Here is a 22,712-nt window from a genome sequence, read left to right on the forward strand (position 1 = left end):
GGATGGATGGATGGATGGATGGATGGATGGATGGATGGATGGATGGATAGACGAATGGACTAAGGGACAGATGGATAAATCGATGGAAGGATGGATATATGGATGCATGGATGGATGAAGGGACAGTTGGCCAAATGGAAGGACAAAGGGACAGATGGAAGAGTGGATGGATGGATGGATGGATGGATGGATGGATGGATAGATGGATATATGGATGAACAGATGTATGGACAGATAAAGGGACAGATGGATGGATGGATGAACAGATGATGGGATGGATGAATGGATTGATGGCTGCATAAATGGATAAAAGGATGGATGAATGAACAGAGAAAGGGACAGTTGAATGAGTGAATGTATGTAGGGATGAAGAGATGAATAAACAGATGGATGAATAGATGGATAGATGGAGGGACGAATGAACGAATGAATGGACAGATTAGTAGATTAGTAGATGGATGAAGGCATGGAGAGATGAATAAACGGATGGATGGATGGATGGATGGATGGATGGATGGATGGATGGATGGATGAATGGACTAAGAGATGGATGGATGGATGGATGGATGGATGAAGGGATGGATAGATGGATGGATGGATGGATGGATGGATAGATGGATAAACGAATGGACTAAGGGACAGATGGATAAATCGATGGATGGATGGATGGACTAAGGGACAGATGGATGTATGGATGGATGGATGAAGGGACAGGTGGCCAAATGGAAGGACAAAGGGACAGATGTAAGAGTGGATACATGGATGGATGAACAGATGTATGGACAGATAAAGGGACAGATGGATGGATGGATGGATGGATGGATGGATGGATGGATTGATGGCTGCATAAATAAATGAAAGGATGGATGAATGAACAGAGGAAGGGGCAGTTGAATGAGTGGATGTATGTAGGGACGAAGAGATGAATAAACAGATGGATGAATAGATGCATAAGATGGATGGATGGACGGACGAAGGGACGAATGAACGAATGAATGGACAGAGGGATTAGTAGATGGATGAAGGGATGGAGAGATGAATAAACGGATGGTGGATGGATGGATGGATGGATGAACGGACTAAGAGACAGATGAATGGATGGATGGATGGATGAATAGACGAATGGACTAAGGCACAGATGGATAAATGGATGGATGGATATATGGATGGATGGATGAAGGGACAGGTGGCCGAATGGAAGGACAAAGGGACAGATGGAAGAGTGGATGGATGGATGGATGGATGGATATATGGATGAACAGATGTATGGACAGATAAAGGGATGGATGGATGGATGGATGGACAGATGATGGGATGGATGAATGGATTGATGGCTACATAAATGGATGAAAGGATGGACGAATGAACAGAGGAATAGACAGATGGATGAGTGGATGGATAAAGGCAAAGATGGCCGAATGGAAGGACAGATGGAAGAGTGGATGGATGGATGGATGGATGGATGGACAGATGATGGGATGGATGGATGGATGGATGGACCCATAAATGGATAAAAGGATGGATGAATGAACAGAGGGACAGATGGATGAGAGGATGGATGAAGGGATGGACAAACAAATGGAGAGATGAATGAACAAGTGGATGTATGGATGAATGGACGGATTGATGCATAAATGGATGGATAGATAGATGGATGGATGAAGGAACAGATGAAGGGTAGAATGGATGAGTGAAGGGACAGATGGATGAGTGGATGGATTGGATGGAGAGATAAATGAATGGATGAAGGGACAGGTGGCTGGATGGATGGACAGATGAAGAGATGGATGGATGGATGGATGGATGGATGGACAGATTGATGTATACAGTAGATAGATGAATAGTCTGATGTTCATATGGCATTAAACAATAGATGGTTGGTTGGTTGGTTGGGTGGTTGGTTGGTTGGTTGGTTGGTTGGTTGGGTGGGTGGTTGGTTGGTTGGTTGGTTGGTTGGTTGGTTGGTTGGGTGGTTGGTTGGTTGGTTGGTTGGTTGGGTGGTTGGTTGGTTGATTTGATGAATGAGTGGACATTATAGATAGTCAATTAGTTTTCATTTGTTATATATGCTGATAAACCACAGCTTGGTCTATTTAAGTATAAATCTGCCTGTCGTTGAGCATCATTATACATATCAAACAGATCTGTGATGTCTGTGTATGCTCCGCTGTGGTGTACTTCAGTGGTGTCTGAGACTCTGCTTTCTGCTACAGCAGCACTTTGAGAGTTTTGTGAAATGAGAGTGCTTCATGATCTGCTGCCATTGCAAACTCTCTGCCAACACTATTGAATTTGAATTAAGAGTAAAATCTATATAGCCTTCACTCAAAAAAAAGGCCAGACGTGAAGAGGCCACCACACAATTTGATTATGGTAACTCATTTCCTCTAATGGCACAATAAAAAAACAAAAAGCATTTCTGAAAGGACATAATGAGAGCTAAAGCTATCTCCTGCTAGACACACAGAGTTAGTTCATCTCTTGCAAAGGGGTATCATGATAATCTCCAAATACATGATCAAATGCATTATTTAAACTGCCATACAGATGTTTGAGGTGTAGACATTTTTAAAGAAAGGTGCATTTATTTTGTTAGAAAAGCTTTAATTTAAAATATTCATTTTAAAGTACAGTAATATTTCAAAATGTGATGTATTCCGGTGAGGCAAACTTACATTTTCAGGCTTATTACTCGAGTCTTCAGTGTTTTTTCATCATCACTTTAACATATTTTATTAATATTTTAAGTGCACATGCTGTAGTAGTACTAATTCTATTTTTTTCTGTCTTTGTCTGTGCTTGTTATTGTATTTATTGTACTGTACTTATGCTATGAATAAGTTAAAATTTTTAAAAAGTTTTATTTAATTTTATTTATAACAACAGTAATGTTATTACTTATCATTACTATTATTATAAAAATATTTATTATTTATTTTATTATTATTTATGAATTTAATAATGTATTTATTTAAAAATAATATTTTACTTTAATGTAAAATATTGGTGATGATAATAATGATAGTAGGAGTAATTATAATGTATTATTATTGTTATTATTATTATTATTATTATTATTAATAATAATAATATACAAATGATTTATCATTTATTTTATTATTATTTATTGATAATGATTATAAAATAATATTAATAAATAATTAATATATAATATAATAATAACATATAATAATAAATATGTATTATTATTATTTCTTAAAAAGAATTCCTCATATTTTATTAATATTATAATAATTATTATTAATTGTAATATTATTAATAATATTATTAATAAAATATCGATTATAATAATAGTAATGTTATTAATATTATTATTATTATTATTATTATTATTATTATTAATAATAATAATAATAATAATAATAATAATAATAATAATAATAATGTATTAGCATAAAAAGTGTTATTTTATTATTATTATTATTATTATTATTAATTTAATAATGTATTTATTTAAAAATAATATTTTACTTTGTGCTATATGTGTTATATTGATAATAATAATAATAATAATAATAATAATAATAATGTATTATTGTTGTTGTTGTTGTTGTTGTTGTTATAATACAAATAATTTATTGTTATTATTTATTTAAAGTGCATTTATTTTAAAATAGTATTTTACTTTTATTAGCTATGTTTTATATTAATAATATTTAAAAATAATATTAATAAATAATACATATATAATATAATAAATTTATAATAATAACATTTATTTAAAAATAATAATAATAATAACAATAATAATAATAATAATAAATTTTATATTTTTATTATAATTATGAATTATAATAAGATTATTAATATTATTAATAATAATGTCAAGCATGATAGTGATAATATTATTATTTATATTGATAATAATAATAGTAATAGTAATAATAATGTATTATTATTATTATTATTATTATTATAAAAAAGTTATTTATTTTATTATAATTTATTAATTTAAAAATGTATTTATTTAAAAATATTTTTACTTTTATGTGCTGTGTTATTGATAATAATAATAATAATTATAATAATTATATTAATAATGATATTTTTTCCTGTTGTTCTACATCAGAACCCGCAGGACTGCAGTAAAGCTCGTAAGCTGGTCTGCAACATCAACAAGGGCTGTGGATACGGCTGTCAGCTCCATCATGTAGTTTACTGCTTCATGATCGCTTACGGGACACAGAGAGTCCTGATCCTGGAGTCCCACAACTGGCGCTACGCTCCCAAAGGCTGGGAGACGGTTTTCAGAGCCGTCAGCGAAACCTGCACCGACCGATCCGGAGCCACAACCGGCCACTGGTCAGGTGAGAAACAATAATGATGGATTCAGATCTGTGTCTGCTGCTTTCCTAAAGTTGTTTTGCAGCGGACGTTTCTCTAGTCTTTTCTTTTGTGACAGACAGTTGAAGGCAAAATTCCTAGCTGTCCTAGTCATTCATTCATTTTCTTTCGGCTTAGTCTCTATTTCAGGGGTTGCCACAGTGGAATGAATCCCCAACTATTCCAGCATGTGTTTTACGCAGCGGATGCCCTTCCAACTGCAACCCAGTACTGGGAAACACTTATACACTATGGCCAATTTAGCTCATTTAATTCCCTTATAGCGCATGTGTTTGAACTGTGGGGGAAACCCTCACCAACACGGGGAGAACATGCAAACTCCACACAGAAATGTCAACTGGTCCAGCCGGGACCTGGTCCTAACTGTGAGGCAACAGTGCTAACCACTGAGCTGCTGTGCCGCCCAGTATCAACAATCATGTATGCAGGTGTTCCCCATTAAAACACATCTGTTTGTCTGCCTGCTTCTATTAAACTGCCTTGATTTAATAGTTTCTTTCTTTCCTCATAATGAATTTGAATCCATTTGTATTTACATGAACTTCACTTGTTCTAGTTCTCAATTATTTTTTAATTAACTTTATGATCTGACTGTAATTAGTTTTCTTTAATATGCCATTTAAAAAACTCTTAGTTACTATCTTTGGCTTGTTTTCCAGTACAATTATCCTAGAGTTCTTAAATCAAGATACATTTACTTCAAAAGCAAAGCGACTCCAGATATTAAGGCTTGTTTTCTGAAAATGTATTAAAAGGAATTGAGTTTGTTCCTAAAAACTTTTTTTTCTGCTAATTTAGTTTAAAACGGTCTTGTTTTTTCTTTTAAATTAAGTTTTATTATTGTTCATTTATTCTTTTATTTATTGTTTTACCCATGGCATCACGGTGGCTCATTGGTTAGCACGATCACCTCACAGCAAGAAGGTCGCTGGTTCAAGCCTCAGATTGGTCAGTTGTCATTTCTGTGTGGAGTTTGCATGTTCTCCTCGTGTTGGCGTGGCTTTCCTCAGGGTGCTCCGGTTTCCCCCACAAGTCCAAAGACGTGGTATAGGCGAATTGGGTATGCTAAATTGTCCGTAGTGTGTGAGTGTAAATGAGTGTGTGAATGACTTAAACATGCACAGATATATGTGTGTGTATATTTATTTATATATATATATATATATATATATATATATATATATATATATATATATATATATATATATATATATACACACACACACACACACACACACACACACACACACACACACACACTCACCGGCCACTTTATTAGGTACACCTGTCCAACTGCTCTTTAATGCAAATTTCTAATCAGTCAATCACACGGTAGCAACTCAATGAATTTAGGCATGTAAACATGGTCAAGATGATCTGCTGCAGAATGGGGAAGAAAGGAGATTTAGGTGACTTTAAACGTGGCATGGTTATTGGTGCCAGACGGGCTGGTCTGAGTATTTCAGAAACTCCTGATCTACTGGGATTTTCACGCACAACTATCTCTAGGGTTTACAGAGAATGGTCTGAAAAAGAGAAGATATCCAGTGAGCGGCAGTTCTGTGGGCGCAAATGCCTTGGTGAGGTCAGAGGTCAAAGGAGAATGGCCAGACTGGTTCCAGCGGATAGAAAGGCAACAGTAACAGATGGGCTACAGCAGCAGAAGACCACACCGGGTGCCACTCCTGTCAGCTAAGAACAGGAAACTGAGGCTACAATTCACACAGGCTCACCAAAACTGGACAATAGAAGATTGGAGAAATGTTGCCTGGTCTGATGAGTTTCCATTTCTGCTGTCACATTCGGATGGTCGGGTCAGAATTTGGCATCAACAACATGAAAGCATGGATCCATCCTGCCTTGTATCAATGGTTCAGGCTGCTGGTGGTGGTGTAATGGTGTGGGGGATATTTTCTTGACACACTTTGGGTCCATTAGTACTAACTGAGCATAATATCAACACCACAGCCTACCTGAGTATTGTTCCTGACCATGTCCATCCATTTATGACCACAGTGTCTCCATCTTCTGATGGCTACTTCCAGCAGGATAACGCGCCATGTCATAAAGCACAAATCATCTCAGACTGGTTTGTCAACAAATCTGCAGCAACTGCGTGATGCTGTCAATATGTCAATATGGAGCAAAATCCCTGAGGAATGTTTCCAGTACCTTGTTGAATCTACACCACGAAGGATTAAGGCAGTTCTGAAGGCAAAAGAGGTGCAACCCCGCACTAAAAAGGTGTACCTAAAAAAGCGGCCTGTAAGTGTGTATAGCATATATATATATATATATATATATATATATATATATATATATATATATATATATATATATATATATATATATATATATATATATATATATATATATATATATACTATTAGCATTGTATCATATTTAGCATATTAGCAGTGTTTCTGCTCTACATATGCGCTGCTTCACCTCTCCGTGTGAGTGCGGTGTGCATGTGTGCCAGTGAAGGTGATGCTGTTGTAGGAGCTAGAGCGTTGCGAATTGTGCAACATTGTAGACCCAAGCATGTGTTGCTGGCAAAGCTTTTCACCAAATGAGGCTATTTAAGTAATTACAAAAAACCCCACGAATGCTTCATTACGGCCCGACCTGGCCTGAAGATAGTGGCAGGAAATATCGTCCCAATCCGGGTCAAGTCGAGTCAATGGGCTTGGGCTCAGGCAGAGAATCCTAACTCTAGTAAAAAGCCACCATTAAGTATGATTTAAGTATGACTGAACAGTTTTAAATTAGGATGACACAAGGCATGTCCTCAGTGTTGTAATACCTAGATCATACCTAGATTATTTTTAGGAGGTGAAAACTCCAATGGCAGACGGCTGCTTCTCACTCAAGGCTGTTTATGCTAATGAGAGAGAGATCATCACTAGTGGGCGGGGCTTTCCCCCTCTGATGACATGTACAAAGGGAGAATGTCAATCAAAGTGTTTCTGCAGAGTCAAGTCTGATTATAACAAATAAAATGAATACATTCGTACCATTAGATGCTGGTTATATTCACACACTGCTGCCACACAACTGTGGTTAAACCCTTATAAATGTGATTTTTGCATAATAGGCCCTCTTTAATTCTGACCTAAAACATCTTGTCTAGGAAATGCTTCTTGATTTAAGAGTTTTTTCGATATTTGTACTAGAAACAAGACAAAAGTAAGTAAAAAAGCAGTGTAAAAAGGAAAAGGTCTCGCTGTGCTGAGCTAAAGTAAAACTCAAAGTCCGCTTCTCTAACACACACTATACTAAAGAGACAAAGTGAGAAACTCAAGATGCTTATTTAAGTGTAATGAGGACATGTGGAAAATTTCCTCTCCTCTTTGTGTCCTAATTATTGCAGCCAAAAGATCTGTTGTGGGAATAGATTATCAGAGGATTCGCGTCAAAACCCATTCCAGCCGACAGGGAAGAAAAAGAGCAGAAGAAAAAAGAGAGAGAGAGTTACATAAGCCCAGGAGCGGCTAGGGAGTCTCGCTTAAATATTTCATGCTTTACCTAATTAAAATTGCAGGCGTTCTCCGATGGCATGTGCACTTGCTCGTTGAAGGCCGCTGTTGTTTTTTTGATAATTGTTGGGGAGAGTTTTTAATGAGCTGCTTGTCAGTTCGTTTGTGGTCGTGAACGTCAGTGGCGTTCAGATGGGGGGTTTTTTAACGCTCATAATTAGCAGAGCTGTTGTAACTTGTTTTTTAACAAACGACTCAAACAAACTCTTTCCGTGCAACATGTTCTGTCTGGGTTAATTTGCGGGTTGTGCTTTTTTTTTTTTACATTCCTGTAGGTTAAATTGAGCCGTTTTGTACTGTACCACATGTGAGAGAATGAAACTTGCACAACAAATGAAAACGGTTTCTTCAGGAGCGTATATTTAGCATGGATGGAGGGGACGCGTCTTCACTAATATCCATCACCTATTGAAATGCCTCCACCAATACTTTCATTCACATAGACACGGCGAAAGGGTTAAATCCCATTTTCTCCTCGAGTTGCACCGCCCCCAAACACATATGAACATTGTGATTGGCTGTGCCTTTCCCTGCTGTCACATTAGAGGCTGTAGCTGTGTTCAGATACAAGCAGCGAACGCCACAACTGTGCAGGGAATAAGGTGTGTGAGGTTTTGGCTCGTTTCCACTGACTGTTACGGTACGGTTCGGTTTGGTACGGGTCACCTTTATCAGGCTTGCGTTTCCACTAACAAGGGTACCCTTTTGGTGGGCGTGGTGTATGACAGAAAGTTTCAGTCGACGTCATTCTCACTCGAGGAAATGTCTACTGTAAAGCTGTAGGGGTCATTCACATATCATATGAGAAGCTCTTCTCACAAAACAGATGCTTCATACACATAAATACTTGTGTAGAAATGTTTATTACTAACTTTTCAATGAACATGAGTTGATTATAACTGCAGATCAATGAAGGTGCGAAATGGCTTATCTGTAACGTCTGCAATTATATAAAATAAATAAATAAATGAACATATATAAACACATACAGCCCCTTACAGTCTCTGATATGTTCTCAACTACAGAAGAACTACACACAGCAGACATTTAGTCCTTATTTAGGTTCAAAAACAACCCAAAATATAGCCCACAGTCAGTGAAAACCTCTTATCTGTGTCTGTAATCTTCAGCAGCACATGTAGCCTCTGTTAGACAGTAATTTTATCATTCTGAGTTCATATTAGTCCAAAAGGTGAAGATAAGTTAGTTAATCATGGCATTTTGTTCATGTTTGCTGAATAATAATGTGCTCCTTTTTTCCGGCTTCTCCCTTGTTTCTTCACGCTTCACTCTCGCGTTTGTCAGTGTCTGACAGGATCGGGTTTCAAAAGCACGTCAATAATCAAGCGCAGGTTATTATCATCAGCTCAAGAAGTTTGTTATTTCAGATATAGACGCGCGGCGAATACAAGGAAGAAAGCGAAACCGCTCGCGCTTCAGACTGCCTCGTAAAAAACTACGGGGCACAGGGTAAATCTGCTTTACTCCATGGCTTTGGGGCTGTTTATCAAGACAACGACAAGGTTTGTTTGAGCCCTAATCGACCATGGCTCGTTATTATGTGTATAAATAATTCCGCTATAATCTCTCGGCTGTGCGTGTATTTTAAACATGGCGGTTTTTTGTTTTAATTCTGACTTGTTGTGTAAGTGAATGACGCATCTCTGTAAACCAATAGCATTCAGCTGCGCGTGTGGCTCCGCCTTTTGGTGCCTTTTCTCATGTTTGGTACCCTTTCAAAAGGGTGCCGAAAAAGTGGTACAGTATGGTTTGGTTCGGTACGCCTTTTGACAGTGGAAACGGCTATAAAAGCGTACCAAACCGAACCGTACTGTAACGTACCACTCAGTGGAAACTTGCTTTTAGTGACACATGCAAGTGAGGATGGCAGCAGCTAAAAAAGGTGGACTTATCATAAAGCCTGTGTTTTTGACCCATCATATATATAGAGTATATATATATATATATATATATATATATATATATATATATATATATATATATATATATATATATATATATATATATATATATTATAAATCGTAAGCCATGTTTCTTTTCGTTCTGCTTAATCACGTGCCCCAAAAAAAGATATTTAAAATAAACAAAACAACATGATGTCTTTTGACTGCTTTCTTTAATAACTACATTACACAATACCTGAACTTTTACTTTCAGTATTTGAGTAGTAAATTTTAGAATAAACTACTTGCAATACTTAAGTATAAATAATGTTAAATACTTTAGTACTTCCACTTAACTATGGTGCTTAAAGAGCACTTCAACTTCTACTCAAGTCACTTTTTTGATAGAGCACTTGTACTTCTACTTAAGTCTGGATTTCTAGTACTACAGAGTACATCTCTATACATTAGTAATGTTGAACTATGATTAATAAATGTTGTTCAAGTATGGTTGATAATTAGTTCATGTTAGTAAATACATTAACTGATGAAATCTTATTGTGAATTGTGACCCAAACAGTAAATATCATATTTTTGAGAGAGCATTCCTTCAAACCCTCAAAATCCCCAGCTCCGGCTCTTTTTTTTTTTGTCTCTGCTTGGTTTCTCTGGAGGGTGTTTGTGAAAAGGCCGCGAGTAAAAAAAAAGTGACCTGTTTAATCTGACGTGTCCAGACTTCTGCCCCGAGAGCAGTGCCAGTCTCTAAAACAGCACCTAGAGAAACATGTTTATGTGTTTGAGTCTCAAACGGGTCACCTTGACCTGCTAAATCACACACACATACTCACTTCTGAAGAAACTCAACACTTGTGGGATGTCTTTTATTTCTTTTCCTTCAGATCAAAGTCTCTCCTGTCCTTCCTCTGCCCTGAATAAGGCAAACGGCACCGTTAAATCTAATCAGGCTTTATTTCTCAGGGGTGACTTTGGATCTGCGCTGCACACATATTAAACTACGCTACGCTTTAATGCAGTTTAAACGCTACGGGAGATCCGCGGGCAAACTTTCATGAGGAGCTGAGATGGTCAAACGCTTTTTCTTTACCGGTTGTGCATTAAAATATAACGAAATGCAGGCAAGTCAAGCTGAAACTAGTGTTAGTTAATGTGTTTACTAACATGGGGAAATTGTGAGCAATACATTGTGTTGTTTATCTTTGCTAACATTAGTTCATGAAAATGAAGTCATTGTTAATTGTAATTATAAAATTTAAGTTCAATTCAATTCAGTTCACCTTTATTTGTATAGCTCTTTTACAATGTAGATTGTGTCAAAGCAGCTTCACATTGAAGATTATAGTAAATTGGAACAGTGTAGTTCAGTTTGTAGTGTTTAAGTTCAGTTCAGTTTAGCTCAGTTCAGTGTGGTTTAATAATCACTACTGAGAGTCCAAACACTGAAGAGCAAATCCATTGATGCGCAGATTGATCGTTAAGTCGATTGTTAAGTCAAGTTAACAATAAAATTGTAATTATAAAATTAAGTTAGGTCAACGTAACAATACCATATCACAATGAGTTTACTCACATTTCTAAGTAAACTAACTAATCGCTTTTTACAGTGTTTTTAAAATGACAAGAAATCAAGCTTAGATTTATGCGTAAAAAATACAGATTTGACGATGGGGTCAGAATAAATGTATTGTAAGATATTTTTCAAATAACTAATTTTAAAAAATTTCAAAAGTTGGAACAGTAGTCGGCGCTAGTGGTGTAGTGGTTAGTGCGTCGACACATACACTCCGGTGCTCATGGCGACCCGAGTTCGATTCCCACCTCGTGGTCCTATGCCGATCCTTCCCCTCTATCTGCTCCTCACACTTTCCTGTCAATACTCTCTACTGTCCTATCAATTAAAGGTGAAAAATCCTGAAAAAAGAATTATAAAAAATATTTTAAAAGTTGGAACAGTAAAGTGTTTAACACTTTGTAATGTTGCCGTTCCTTTTCACAACACTTAAAAGACGTTTAGGGACTGAAGACACTAAGTGATGAAGTGTTTCAGAATTCATTTTGTCCCATTCTTCCTCCAAACTAGTCTTAAAGTGGGCAACAGTACGGGGTCTTTCAAAATGCGCCACACATTCTCTATTGGAGACAGGTCGGGACTGCAGGCAGGCCAGTCCAGTACCGTTTAGGGACTGAAGACACCAAGTGATGAAGTGTTTCAGAATTCATTTTGTCCCATTCTTCCTCCAAACTAGTCTTAAGGTGGGCAACAGTACGAGGTCTTTCAAAATGCGCCACACATTCTCTATTGAAGACAGGTCGGGACTGCAGGCAGGCCAGTCCAGTACCTGTATCCTCTTCCTCCGCAGCCAGGACTTTGTAATGTGTTCAGATTGTGGTTTTGCATTGTCTTGTTGAAATATACATGGGCGTCTCTGGAAAAGAAGGCAGCATATTGAGCTCCAAAATCTCAGCATTAATGGTGCATCACAGAAGTGCAGGTTATCTTTGCCAAGGGCTCTGACACAACCCCATACCATGACAGACCCTGGCTTTTGGACTTGGTTTCCTGGCTTTTGGACTTGGTTGCTGGTTACAGTCTAGATCAGGGGTGTCCAAACTCGGTCCTGGAGGGCCGGTGTCCTGCAGATTTTAGCTCCAACTTGCCTTAACACACCTGCACGGATGTTTCTAGAAAGCCTAGTAAGTGCTTGATTAGCTAGCCCAGGTGTGTCTGATTGGGGTTGGAACTAAACTTTGCAGCACATCGGCCCTCCAGGACCGAGCTTGGACATGCCTGGTCTAGATGATCCTTTTCTTCTTTTGTCCGGAAGCACACAGTGTCTATTTCTCCCAAAAAATACCTGAAATACTGATTCATCTGACCACAGTAAACGTTTCCACTGTGTGATGGTGCATCCCAGATGCTTCCAAGCCCAGAGGAGTCAACAGTGCTTCTGGACACTGTTAACATAGGGCTTCTTTTTGGCACAGTACAGTCTTAACTGGCATTTATGGCTGTAACTACTGCATATTGTGATATTTGACAAAGGTTTGCTGCAGTAGTCCTGAGCCCATGTGGTGATATGGCTTCTAGATGAATGAGGGATCTGAGATCACGGTTGTTCAGCTTAGTCTTGCGCTCTTGTCCTTTACACACTTTCCTTTACACAATTCCTCCAGATTCCCTGAATCTTTTAATGATGTTCAGCACTGTTGAAGGTGAAATATCCAAATGTCTTTCTCTCTTTCTTTGAGGAATATTGATTTTAAACATTTTAATCATTTTCTCACACATCTGTTGGCAAACTGGCAATCATCGGCCCATCTTTGTTCCTAAAGGACTAGACCTTTCTTGGATGCTGCTTTTGTACCAAATGATAATTACAATCACCTGTCTTTTCAAATCACATGATGATGAACACATTAAATGATGCTTGTTTTATTGTTTATACAAGTGAATTTAAATTTAAAAATCACTCCTTTCATTTTTGTTTTCTATACAGTCTAAGCTTTTTTTTCATTTGGGGTTGTAATAAGCAGCCAATTAGTAGTTTATTGAGCTGAAATGGTATGTTAAAAGTGATAATTGTACCTTAAAAGTGTGACCGAAGTGTTAATTTCTAAGGTCAGTAAATATATAATGGTCTAAATCATATTTATCAGATATTTGTGTTTGGTAAACAAGACAGAACGCTTACAGGGCGCGTTTCCCAGTGAGCGTTTTTAAAATGCTAATAAAATTCTTCAAGTCATTACATTTGTCTGCAGTAAACAGCTTGTGGTTATGCTAATGAATTATATCGCATTGCAAGTTTTCAGCGCAGACGCCTGTTTGCAGCTGTATCTGTCATCATTTAGCAGCAGCGCTGGAGTAGTTTTGAGCACGGCGACAGATGCTGAGAAAAGTGAGCGATTGTCTTCAGGTGCTCCTCATGCAAATTGGACATTTTCTTTGTTTTTGTTTTTTACCTCAGATACACAGTGAATCAATTGTGCTTTAAAAGGGACCCATTTTGCCAATTTTATGAGATGTAAAATAAGTCTCTGATGATTGTGTGTGTGAAATTCCAGCTTAAAATACCACACAGATAATGTTTTGTAACTCTGAAACTGACCCTTTTAGAATTTGATCCCAATTGTGGCGTATTGGTGACTTTCACTTTAAATACAAATGAGATTGTGCTATTTTCAAAAGAAGGCGGAGCTACAAATGCCTGTGTGTCAGCATAGTGGCAGATTCAAAAACAAGACTAAGGCCCTATAATAATGAGGGAGAGGTTGCTACAAATGGGCGGGGCTTTCCCCCCTCTGATGACACGTACAGCGGGAGAATGTCAGTCGAAGTGTTTCTGCAAACTGTTTTTGTCAAGTGTGATTATAAAAAATGACATTTTTATCATTAGCAGTTGGTTATATTTACACACTGTTGCCACACAACTGTGTTTAAACCCCTTATAAAGGTGATTTTTGCATAATGACCCCATTTTACCCTCCTGTTGTGTTCACATCCTGCCCCTTTCTTTAGTGTTAAAAGAGATGTGTACCTGCAAAAGACATTGTTCAGTCTGAAGTGAGTGAGTGAGTGAGTGAGTGAGTTGGGATTGTGTGTGTGGGGATGTTTTCTGTCTGATGAATGAATATAGTCTGGATACCCATTCATTTCCTATGGCGGTCACTTTTGACCGGGAACACCACAGGTGTAACAAGATTGATTAAAACATTCAAAATTCAATGAAAGAGATGATCATCACTTTTATATGTTCAAATGCACAGTGTGGAGGATATCATAAGGCAGGGGGTCACCAATCTCAGTCCTGGAGGGCCGGTGTCCCTGCAGGGTTTAGCTCAGGGATGGGCAAACTCAATCCTGGAGGGCCGGTGTCCCTGCATAGTTTTGCTCCAACCCTAATCAAACACACCTGCTTGTAGCTTTCTAGTGATCTTAAAGACACTAATTAGGGTGTTCAGGTGTGTTTGATTAGTGTTGGAGCAAAACTCTGCAGGGACACCGGCCCTCGAGGATCAAGTTTGCCCATGCCTGGTTTAGCTCCAACTTGCCTCAACACACCTGGCTGGGTGTTTCAAGTATACCTAGTAAGACCTTGATTAGCTCGTTCAGGTGTATTTGATTAGGGTTGGAGCTAAAATCTGCAGGACACCGGCCCTCCAGGAACAAGTTTGGTGAGCCATGTCATAAGACCTTGAGGCAATCAGATGTAAAACACAATATTTAGGAGTGATTTAAGTTGTAAATTGGTCAGATTTGACCCGAACACGACAGGAAGGTTAAATGGCTTCAATTTTGGCCTTTTAGCAAGAAGTAAAATCAGTTTTTTGTGTCTCCTAAATGTGTCTGTGAAGTTTCAGGTCAAACTATGCATCAGATCATTTATTATAGCCTGTTATAAATGGCAGTTTTTGGGTCAGAGAGGATTGTGGTTGGTTTCGCGCCTGTGCCTTTAAATGCAAATGAGCTGATTTTCTAGACATTTCTCCTCAGAGAGGGATAACCGAGGTTGGATATCAGGATAAACACAGTAAATTGACAGACAGAACTCCGACATGATAAAGCAGAGACCCACAGTCACAAATACCACAGTAAGATGAATAAGCCACACACAAATGCTGCTACGACACACTAGGGGTTGAACGACTTTAGATTTTTGAAAGTCGACTCTTATGTTATCAAAGAGGAATCGAGGTTGACTAGTCGTTGGTGATGTCATCAATAAAACACAAGATGCAATTCAACATTTCAATTCAAAACAATTCAACATCACCAATGACTAATTTTAGTGCAAAACAAATTAACTGTCGACATTTTTATTTCGTTAATAATGCAACATTAGCGGCCGGGCTAATTTTACTGCTAAATAAATGCAGTCAACACAATGATCACTGCAGGTTCTAGTAAGAATGTAACAATAACAGATAGTTTAGTGCAGAAGTAATGCATACGTCATCAACACACAGATTCATGTGAAGTTATTTCATAACAACATATTGCACGGAAGGCTATAACGTTAAGCCTTATTACACTGTCAGAGTCTTGCGTCTTGCTCAGACGCATATTTTACCACTATGATAGCGTGCGCTTGAAAGCTGCTCAAAATCCAGCTCAAGTCAGGTGTTTTTCATTTTTTCCAGATCCATCAACATCCTAGATATTACAAGATGTTAGCGTATAATCAAAAATAAACTTGATATAACGTCCACAAACCAGGACTCCTATTTTGTGATTGAAGCTTCCTCGTTTATAGTTGTGTACACTATGCAGCTGTGCTGATTCCATCGGTTATGAATTACGTAGCTCAAAAGGTAGATTTCAAAATGCTATTGAAACACAAAGAGTAGCACTTACTGCTTCTTGAAGTGCAGTTTGATCACAGACAGTTGAACAGATCCTTTGCTCCAGGCTCTTTGCAAATCCTGTCTTGTAAAGATGATTATATGCGTTAATAGTGAGACATGTTAACACATATGAGATCAAATTCAAATCTAAACTTTAGTGGACATTCACGCCATGTTAATCAGAATCAGAATCAGAAGGAGCTTTATTGCCAGGTATGTTCACACATACGAGGAATTTGTTTTCGTGACAGTGCTTCTACAGTGCAACAGGATTACAGAGACAGGACAAAAAACAGATCATAAATATATTTAAAAAAATAGAAGTAAGTAGTGAGTGCAAATATACAGATTGACAAGTGTATGTACATGTTTATTACTATATACAACGTTATATGTGCAGCTGTTATGTGCAAATTGGCATGTAAAGTGTGTTGTTAAATAAGTGTATATGTGTATAAAAGTGTATGGCAAGTAGTGATGTTGGTTCCACAATTATTATCATCAAGTGTTCATGAGATGGATTGCCTGAGGGAAGAAACTGTTTCTGTGTCGGGCTGTTTTGGTGCGCAGTGCTCTGTAGCGTCGACCAGAAGGTAAAAGTTCAAAGAGGCAGTGTGCTGGGTGTGAGGGGTCCAGAGTGATTTTGGCAGCCCTTCTGCTCGCTCTGGATAGGTACAGTTCTTGGGGAGTAGGAAGGGTTGTACCAGTGATTCGCTCAGCAGTCCGAACTATTCGACGTAGTCTTTGGAGATCGTATTTAGTAGCTGAGCTAAAACAGACAGTTATTGATGTGCAGATGACTGATTCAATGATGGAGGTGTAGAACTGTTTCAGCAGCAACCAATCAGGAGCTTGCTCTTGTAGGTACATGATTATGATGTAGCACCTGTTGTTGGTGTCCCGAAGAGAAATCCTCCTGCCGACACCGGACATCAGCTCATCAAACTGGGCTCTGCTTAATCGGAAGCACAGCTGAAAGCTTCCATCATCCAGGTATAGTTTCTGGAGGAGTTTATGAACTCACAGAGCTCAGTGCACCTCTGAAAGGTTTTAGTGAACTCAGACACAGCGCCAAACTAATATATACGCAGTTTTTAGTCTTCCTAAAGCATATAAAGCACAGCTAATCTCTCAATAAAATCCATGTTAGCCATTTAGCAACGAAGCCAGAGTCACAGACTCTGAAGCCCTGCCCATGACATGAATCCGCATCTATTGTGAAGGGAGTATACTCAAAACGTTCACACGTCTATTTTTTGCACGAATATCGGGATTTATTTGTGCATTCCATGTCTGATTTGAACACAGCATTAAGCTGTGGTTACACTGGACTTTTCTCCCCATAGACTAGTCATACGTACGCGAATGCGACAGACCGCAAACGCAAGTTCGTGCGGCAAGTTTCACAGTTCACTGCGTGGCAAAGTTCAAGCTTGGTGAACTCCGACCTGCGAAATCCCATCACTTGACTGCGTGAGACCAATCGAGGATCAAAACATGACCTCTCTGGACAGATGTTAAAAATATGGACCAATCGCTCGTTTTTTTTAAATGTCTAATCATTTTGTTTAATCCCGCCCCTTTTCGCAGCACCGTACAACAGAATTTCGCACGCACAAACTCTAGTGTGACTGCGGCATTAGTCCACTAGTCGAGATTGACAGTTCTCTAGCCAATCAGACGAAATGGGGGAGTTGACCAGGAGTTTCAGATAACACAGACACCTGTTAGCGATCATTTATTTTTAGCTTTTGCGCGTTATAATTTTACATACAATGTCAATTTTTTGATTTATCCATATTATTCTTCGTTCCATTTTTCTATCCGCGATACTCTAGGCAGGAATTTGATCCCATAAATCTGTGCCTGTCAATCAATATCGGTGGGCGGGGACTGCTACGTCACATTGCTGTGTGCCTCAATACCACCGTGATTTGGATCCTGTTTTAATGTCAGAAAAGAGACTTGTGTTTATATCACACCAATATTACTGTGAACTGTATTTTGCATAATAGCTGTCCTTTAAAATATGCTTTGCTGTTTGCATTCAGCTTGAAATGGTGATAAATGTGTTGAGGGAGGAGTGCCAGCTTCAGCTACTCGATGCTAATGCTGCGGCGCGCGGCCAAAATCTATTCAGCTTCCACCTTGAAAGCATCACTGGCAATGTTGTGTTTCCACATAGCAGGCGGCTAAAAGCTTTGTTTTGGCCGTTTTGGCAGCGCCACATATGTCTGCCATCCCAGAATGCATTGTGATTATATTTTATTTAACAAAAGGTTTGATACAAACAAATGAATCATCCGATTAAAAATGAACCGTTTCACCCGGTATTTATTGTGCTGTAGTATTATTTCACCCAGCTTGTGGAAGGAAACCTAATTGACTTGCATGTAATCTGCAGTTTTCTGCAGAATTCAGAATTCAGTTTTTGTCACATCAAAACTGGGAAGCTGAAACTGAAATGAACATTGAACATGAACATTGATTTCTTAATGACAAACATGAATGTTTTCTCTTTTTAAGTGAACAATACTAGACAAAATCAAACTGTGCACTACACGACTAAAGTCTTGTCGCCTCTCCAAGTTTTAGGAACAACAAATAATAACTTGACTTCTAGTTGATCATTTGGTGTCAGAAGGGCTTATATGAAAGGAAAAGACCTCTAGATGACGCTTATTTTACCAAAATGAAATATGATCATGCCTTGATTTTTAATGATTTAATTAGAACAGTAAGGTCTGACTTTGATTAGCCAAAAGTCTAAGGACTCCCAGAGTTCATCAAGATTCTTTGGATTCATCTTAAATACCTCCTCCTTTATCTTACCCCAGACATGCTCAATAATGTTCATATCTGGGGACTGGGCTGGCCAATCCTGAAGCACCTTGATCTTCTTTGCTTTCAGGAACTCTGATGTGGAGGCTGAAGTATGAGGAGCAGCGCTATCCTGCTAAGGAATTCACCCTCTCCTGTGGTTTGTAATGTAATGGGCAGCACAAATGTCTTGATACCTCAGGCTGTTAATGTTGCCATCCACTATGCTATATCTCTCGCACACCCCCAAACTGAATGGAACCCCAAACCATGATTTCTCCTTCACCAAACTTGACTGATTTCAGTGAGTATCTTGGCTCCATGCCGGTTCCAGTAGGTCTTCTGCAGTATTTGTGATTCATGGGGAAAATCCACCTTTTGCCCCTTTTCCAAATGATCAACTAGAAGTCAAGTTATTATGTGTTGCTCTTACAACTGGGATCGATGACAGGACTTTTGTCAGGTAGTGTAGGTGATCTGTAGGACTTGTGTGCAGCTTGTGAGCACCCGAAGGAAACCCACGCGAACACGGGGAGAACATGCAAACTCCACACAGAAATGCCAACTGACCCAGCAGAGCCTCAACCCAGTGATATATATATATATGTATATATATATATATATATATATATATATATATATATATATATATATATATATATATATATATATATGGGCAGCACGGTGCGCAGTGGGTAGTTCGGCTGGGTCAGTTGGCGTTTCTGTGTATGTGTGTATATATATACTACTATATCTAGATATGTTTATGCACAAATAATAGGCTAATGTAGAATATAAAAATCATCTGCAAATGTCTTGTTAATTTGGACGGCCTCATGCATTTGTAAACAAGAACTTTGGCACAGATAATGCACGGTGGTTGGGTCAGGGACTCATTGCTTCAAGAAAATTAAATAAAACCATAGTTCAGGTAACTATCTTGATGTTTCCAGTATTGCTAGCGTTGTGACCCAAAATGTTTGGAGCTTCTTCACCTGGGTCCAGTATGCTTGGGTCATTACTATTAGCTGCTGAAGGCGAATCAGTGAGTTTTGTGTGGAGGACGAATTACACATTTTTAGTCAGCCAGGTGATAAAATGAACCTAAGGCAACATGATCATTCTCCTAATTGTCCACTGCTATATATATTTTTTTAAATATGACGCGACCCTAATAACTAAACTTGTGAATGCTGAATAGTCATTCCATATAAAACTAATAGTCCTCATTTCATTACTTGAGTCATTACATACAACAATGGTGATCTAGTTGTCAAAATATGTCAAGCTCATTTTATTTATTTTTTCAATTTAATCTTTTTGATTAGCTAGCCCAGGTGTGTCTGATTGAGGTTGGAACTAAACTTTGCAGGACACCGGCCCTCCAGGACCGAGTTTGGACATGCCTGGTATAGAGTGCTGTCTTGATCATTTTCAGTGTCACCGAAATCAGACTTTTTTGCATTGGAATAAATGTACAGAGTAAACTTAATGAAAACATGACAAAGCCATTTGACTATCCTGTTCATAAACAATGGTGGCAGGACTTTTCATCTTGATGACACTGACACTTTGACATCAATACTTGTTTTGAGGTATGAGCTCTCCATTTTGAGCAAGTGACACGCTTTTGCAGGTTATCAGCTAGGTTTTGCAAATTGTACTAATTGTTTTGAGAAATTCATTAACTGTTGTGCAAATGTAAACAGTGTTGTGAGAAATGCACCAAAGCCACTGAGAAAAACTGTAACACAAACCGATTGTGTGGACATAAAAAATTACTGGGTAAATAAAAACATTTAAACGACATAAATAAATAAACAAATGAATAAATAAACAAAAAAATACTGGGTAAATAAAACATTTAAATGGCATAAACAAACAAACAAATGAATAAATAAATAAAAAATTACTGTGTAAATAAAACATTTAAATGACATAAATAAATAAATAAATAAATAAATAAATAAATAAATAAATAAATAAATAATTACTGAGTAAATAAAGCATTTAAATGACATAAATAAACAAATAAATAAATAAATAATTACTGGGTAAAAAAAACATTTAAACTACATAAATTAACAAATAAATAAATAAATAAATAAAAATACTGGGTAAATAAAACATTTAAATTACATTAATAAATAAACAAATAAATAAATAAATAAAATTACTGGGTAAATAAATACATAAAAAATTACTGGGTAAATAAAACATTTAAATGACAATAATAAATAAACAAATAAATAAATTCATACAAAAATGACTGGGTAAACAAAACATTTAAATGACATAAATAAATAAACAAATAAATTATTAAAAAATTGACTGGCTAAATAAAACATTTAAATGACATAAATAAATAAACAAATAAACAAATAATTACTAGGTAAATAAAAACATTTAAACAACATAAACAAACAAACAAATAAAAAATTACAGGGTAAATAAAACATTTAAATGACATAAATAAATAAAAAATAAATTAATTAATTAATTAATAAAAAATTACTGGGTAAATAAAAACATTTAAACGACATAAATAAATAAACAAATAAATAATAAAAAAATTACTGGGTAAACAAAACATTTAAATGACATAAACAAATAAAAAATAAATAAAAAATTACTGGGTAAATAAAACATTTAAATTACATAAATAAATAAACAAATAAAAAAAAATAAAAAATTACTGGGTAAATAAAACATTTAAATTACATAAATAAATAAACAAATAAAAAAAATTACTGGGTAAATAAAACATTTAAATGACATAAATAAATAAACAAATAAATAAATACATAAATTACTAGGTAAATAAAACATTTAAAAGACATAAATAAATAAACAAATAAATAAATAAATAAATAAATACTGGGTAAATAAAACATTTAAATGACATAAATAAATAAACAAATAAATAAATACATAAATTACTAGGTAAATAAAACATTTAAAAGACATAAATAAATAAACAAATAAATAAATAAATAAATAAATACTGGGTAAATAAAACATTTAAATGAAATAAATAAATAAACAAATAAATAAATACATAAATTACTAGGTAAATAAAACATTTAAAAGACATAAATAAATAAATAAATAAATAAAAATACTGGGTAAATAAAACATTTAAATTACATTAATAAATAAACAAATAAATAAATAAATAAAATTACTGGGTAAATAAATACATAAAAAATTACTGGGTAAATAAAACATTTAAATGACAATAATAAATAAACAAATAAATAAATTCATACAAAAATGACTGGGTAAACAAAACATTTAAATGACATAAATAAATAAACAAATAAATTATTAAAAAATTGACTGGCTAAATAAAACATTTAAATGACATAAATAAATAAACAAATAAACAAATAATTACTAGGTAAATAAAAACATTTAAACAACATAAACAAACAAACAAATAAAAAATTACAGGGTAAATAAAACATTTAAATGACATAAATAAATAAAAAATAAATAAATAAATTAATTAATAAAAAATTACTGGGTAAATAAAAACATTTAAACGACATAAATAAATAAACAAATAAATAATAAAAAAATTACTGGGTAAACAAAACATTTAAATGACATAAACAAATAAAAAAATAAATAAAAAATTACTGGGTAAATAAAACATTTAAATTACATAAATAAATAAACAAATAAAAAAAAAATAAAAAATTACTGGGTAAATAAAACA

At 36.1% G+C, this 22,712-nt stretch overlaps 1 protein-coding gene across 1 annotated transcript in view; it reads left to right on the top strand.

Moving 5' to 3' along the window:
• The window catches only part of fut8b (fucosyltransferase 8b (alpha (1,6) fucosyltransferase)), a 206,031-nt gene that overhangs the window by 168,242 nt on the left and 15,077 nt on the right, over nt 1–22,712 (top strand). Inside the window, exon 6 of the mRNA XM_056481322.1 lies at nt 4,091–4,328. Coding sequence (XP_056337297.1) covers nt 4,091–4,328 — 238 coding nt within the window. The remainder of the gene's footprint in view (nt 1–4,090; nt 4,329–22,712) is intronic.

Source organism: Danio aesculapii, chromosome 20 (assembly GCF_903798145.1).
Source record: "Danio aesculapii chromosome 20, fDanAes4.1, whole genome shotgun sequence".
NCBI lineage: Eukaryota > Metazoa > Chordata > Actinopteri > Cypriniformes > Danionidae > Danio > Danio aesculapii.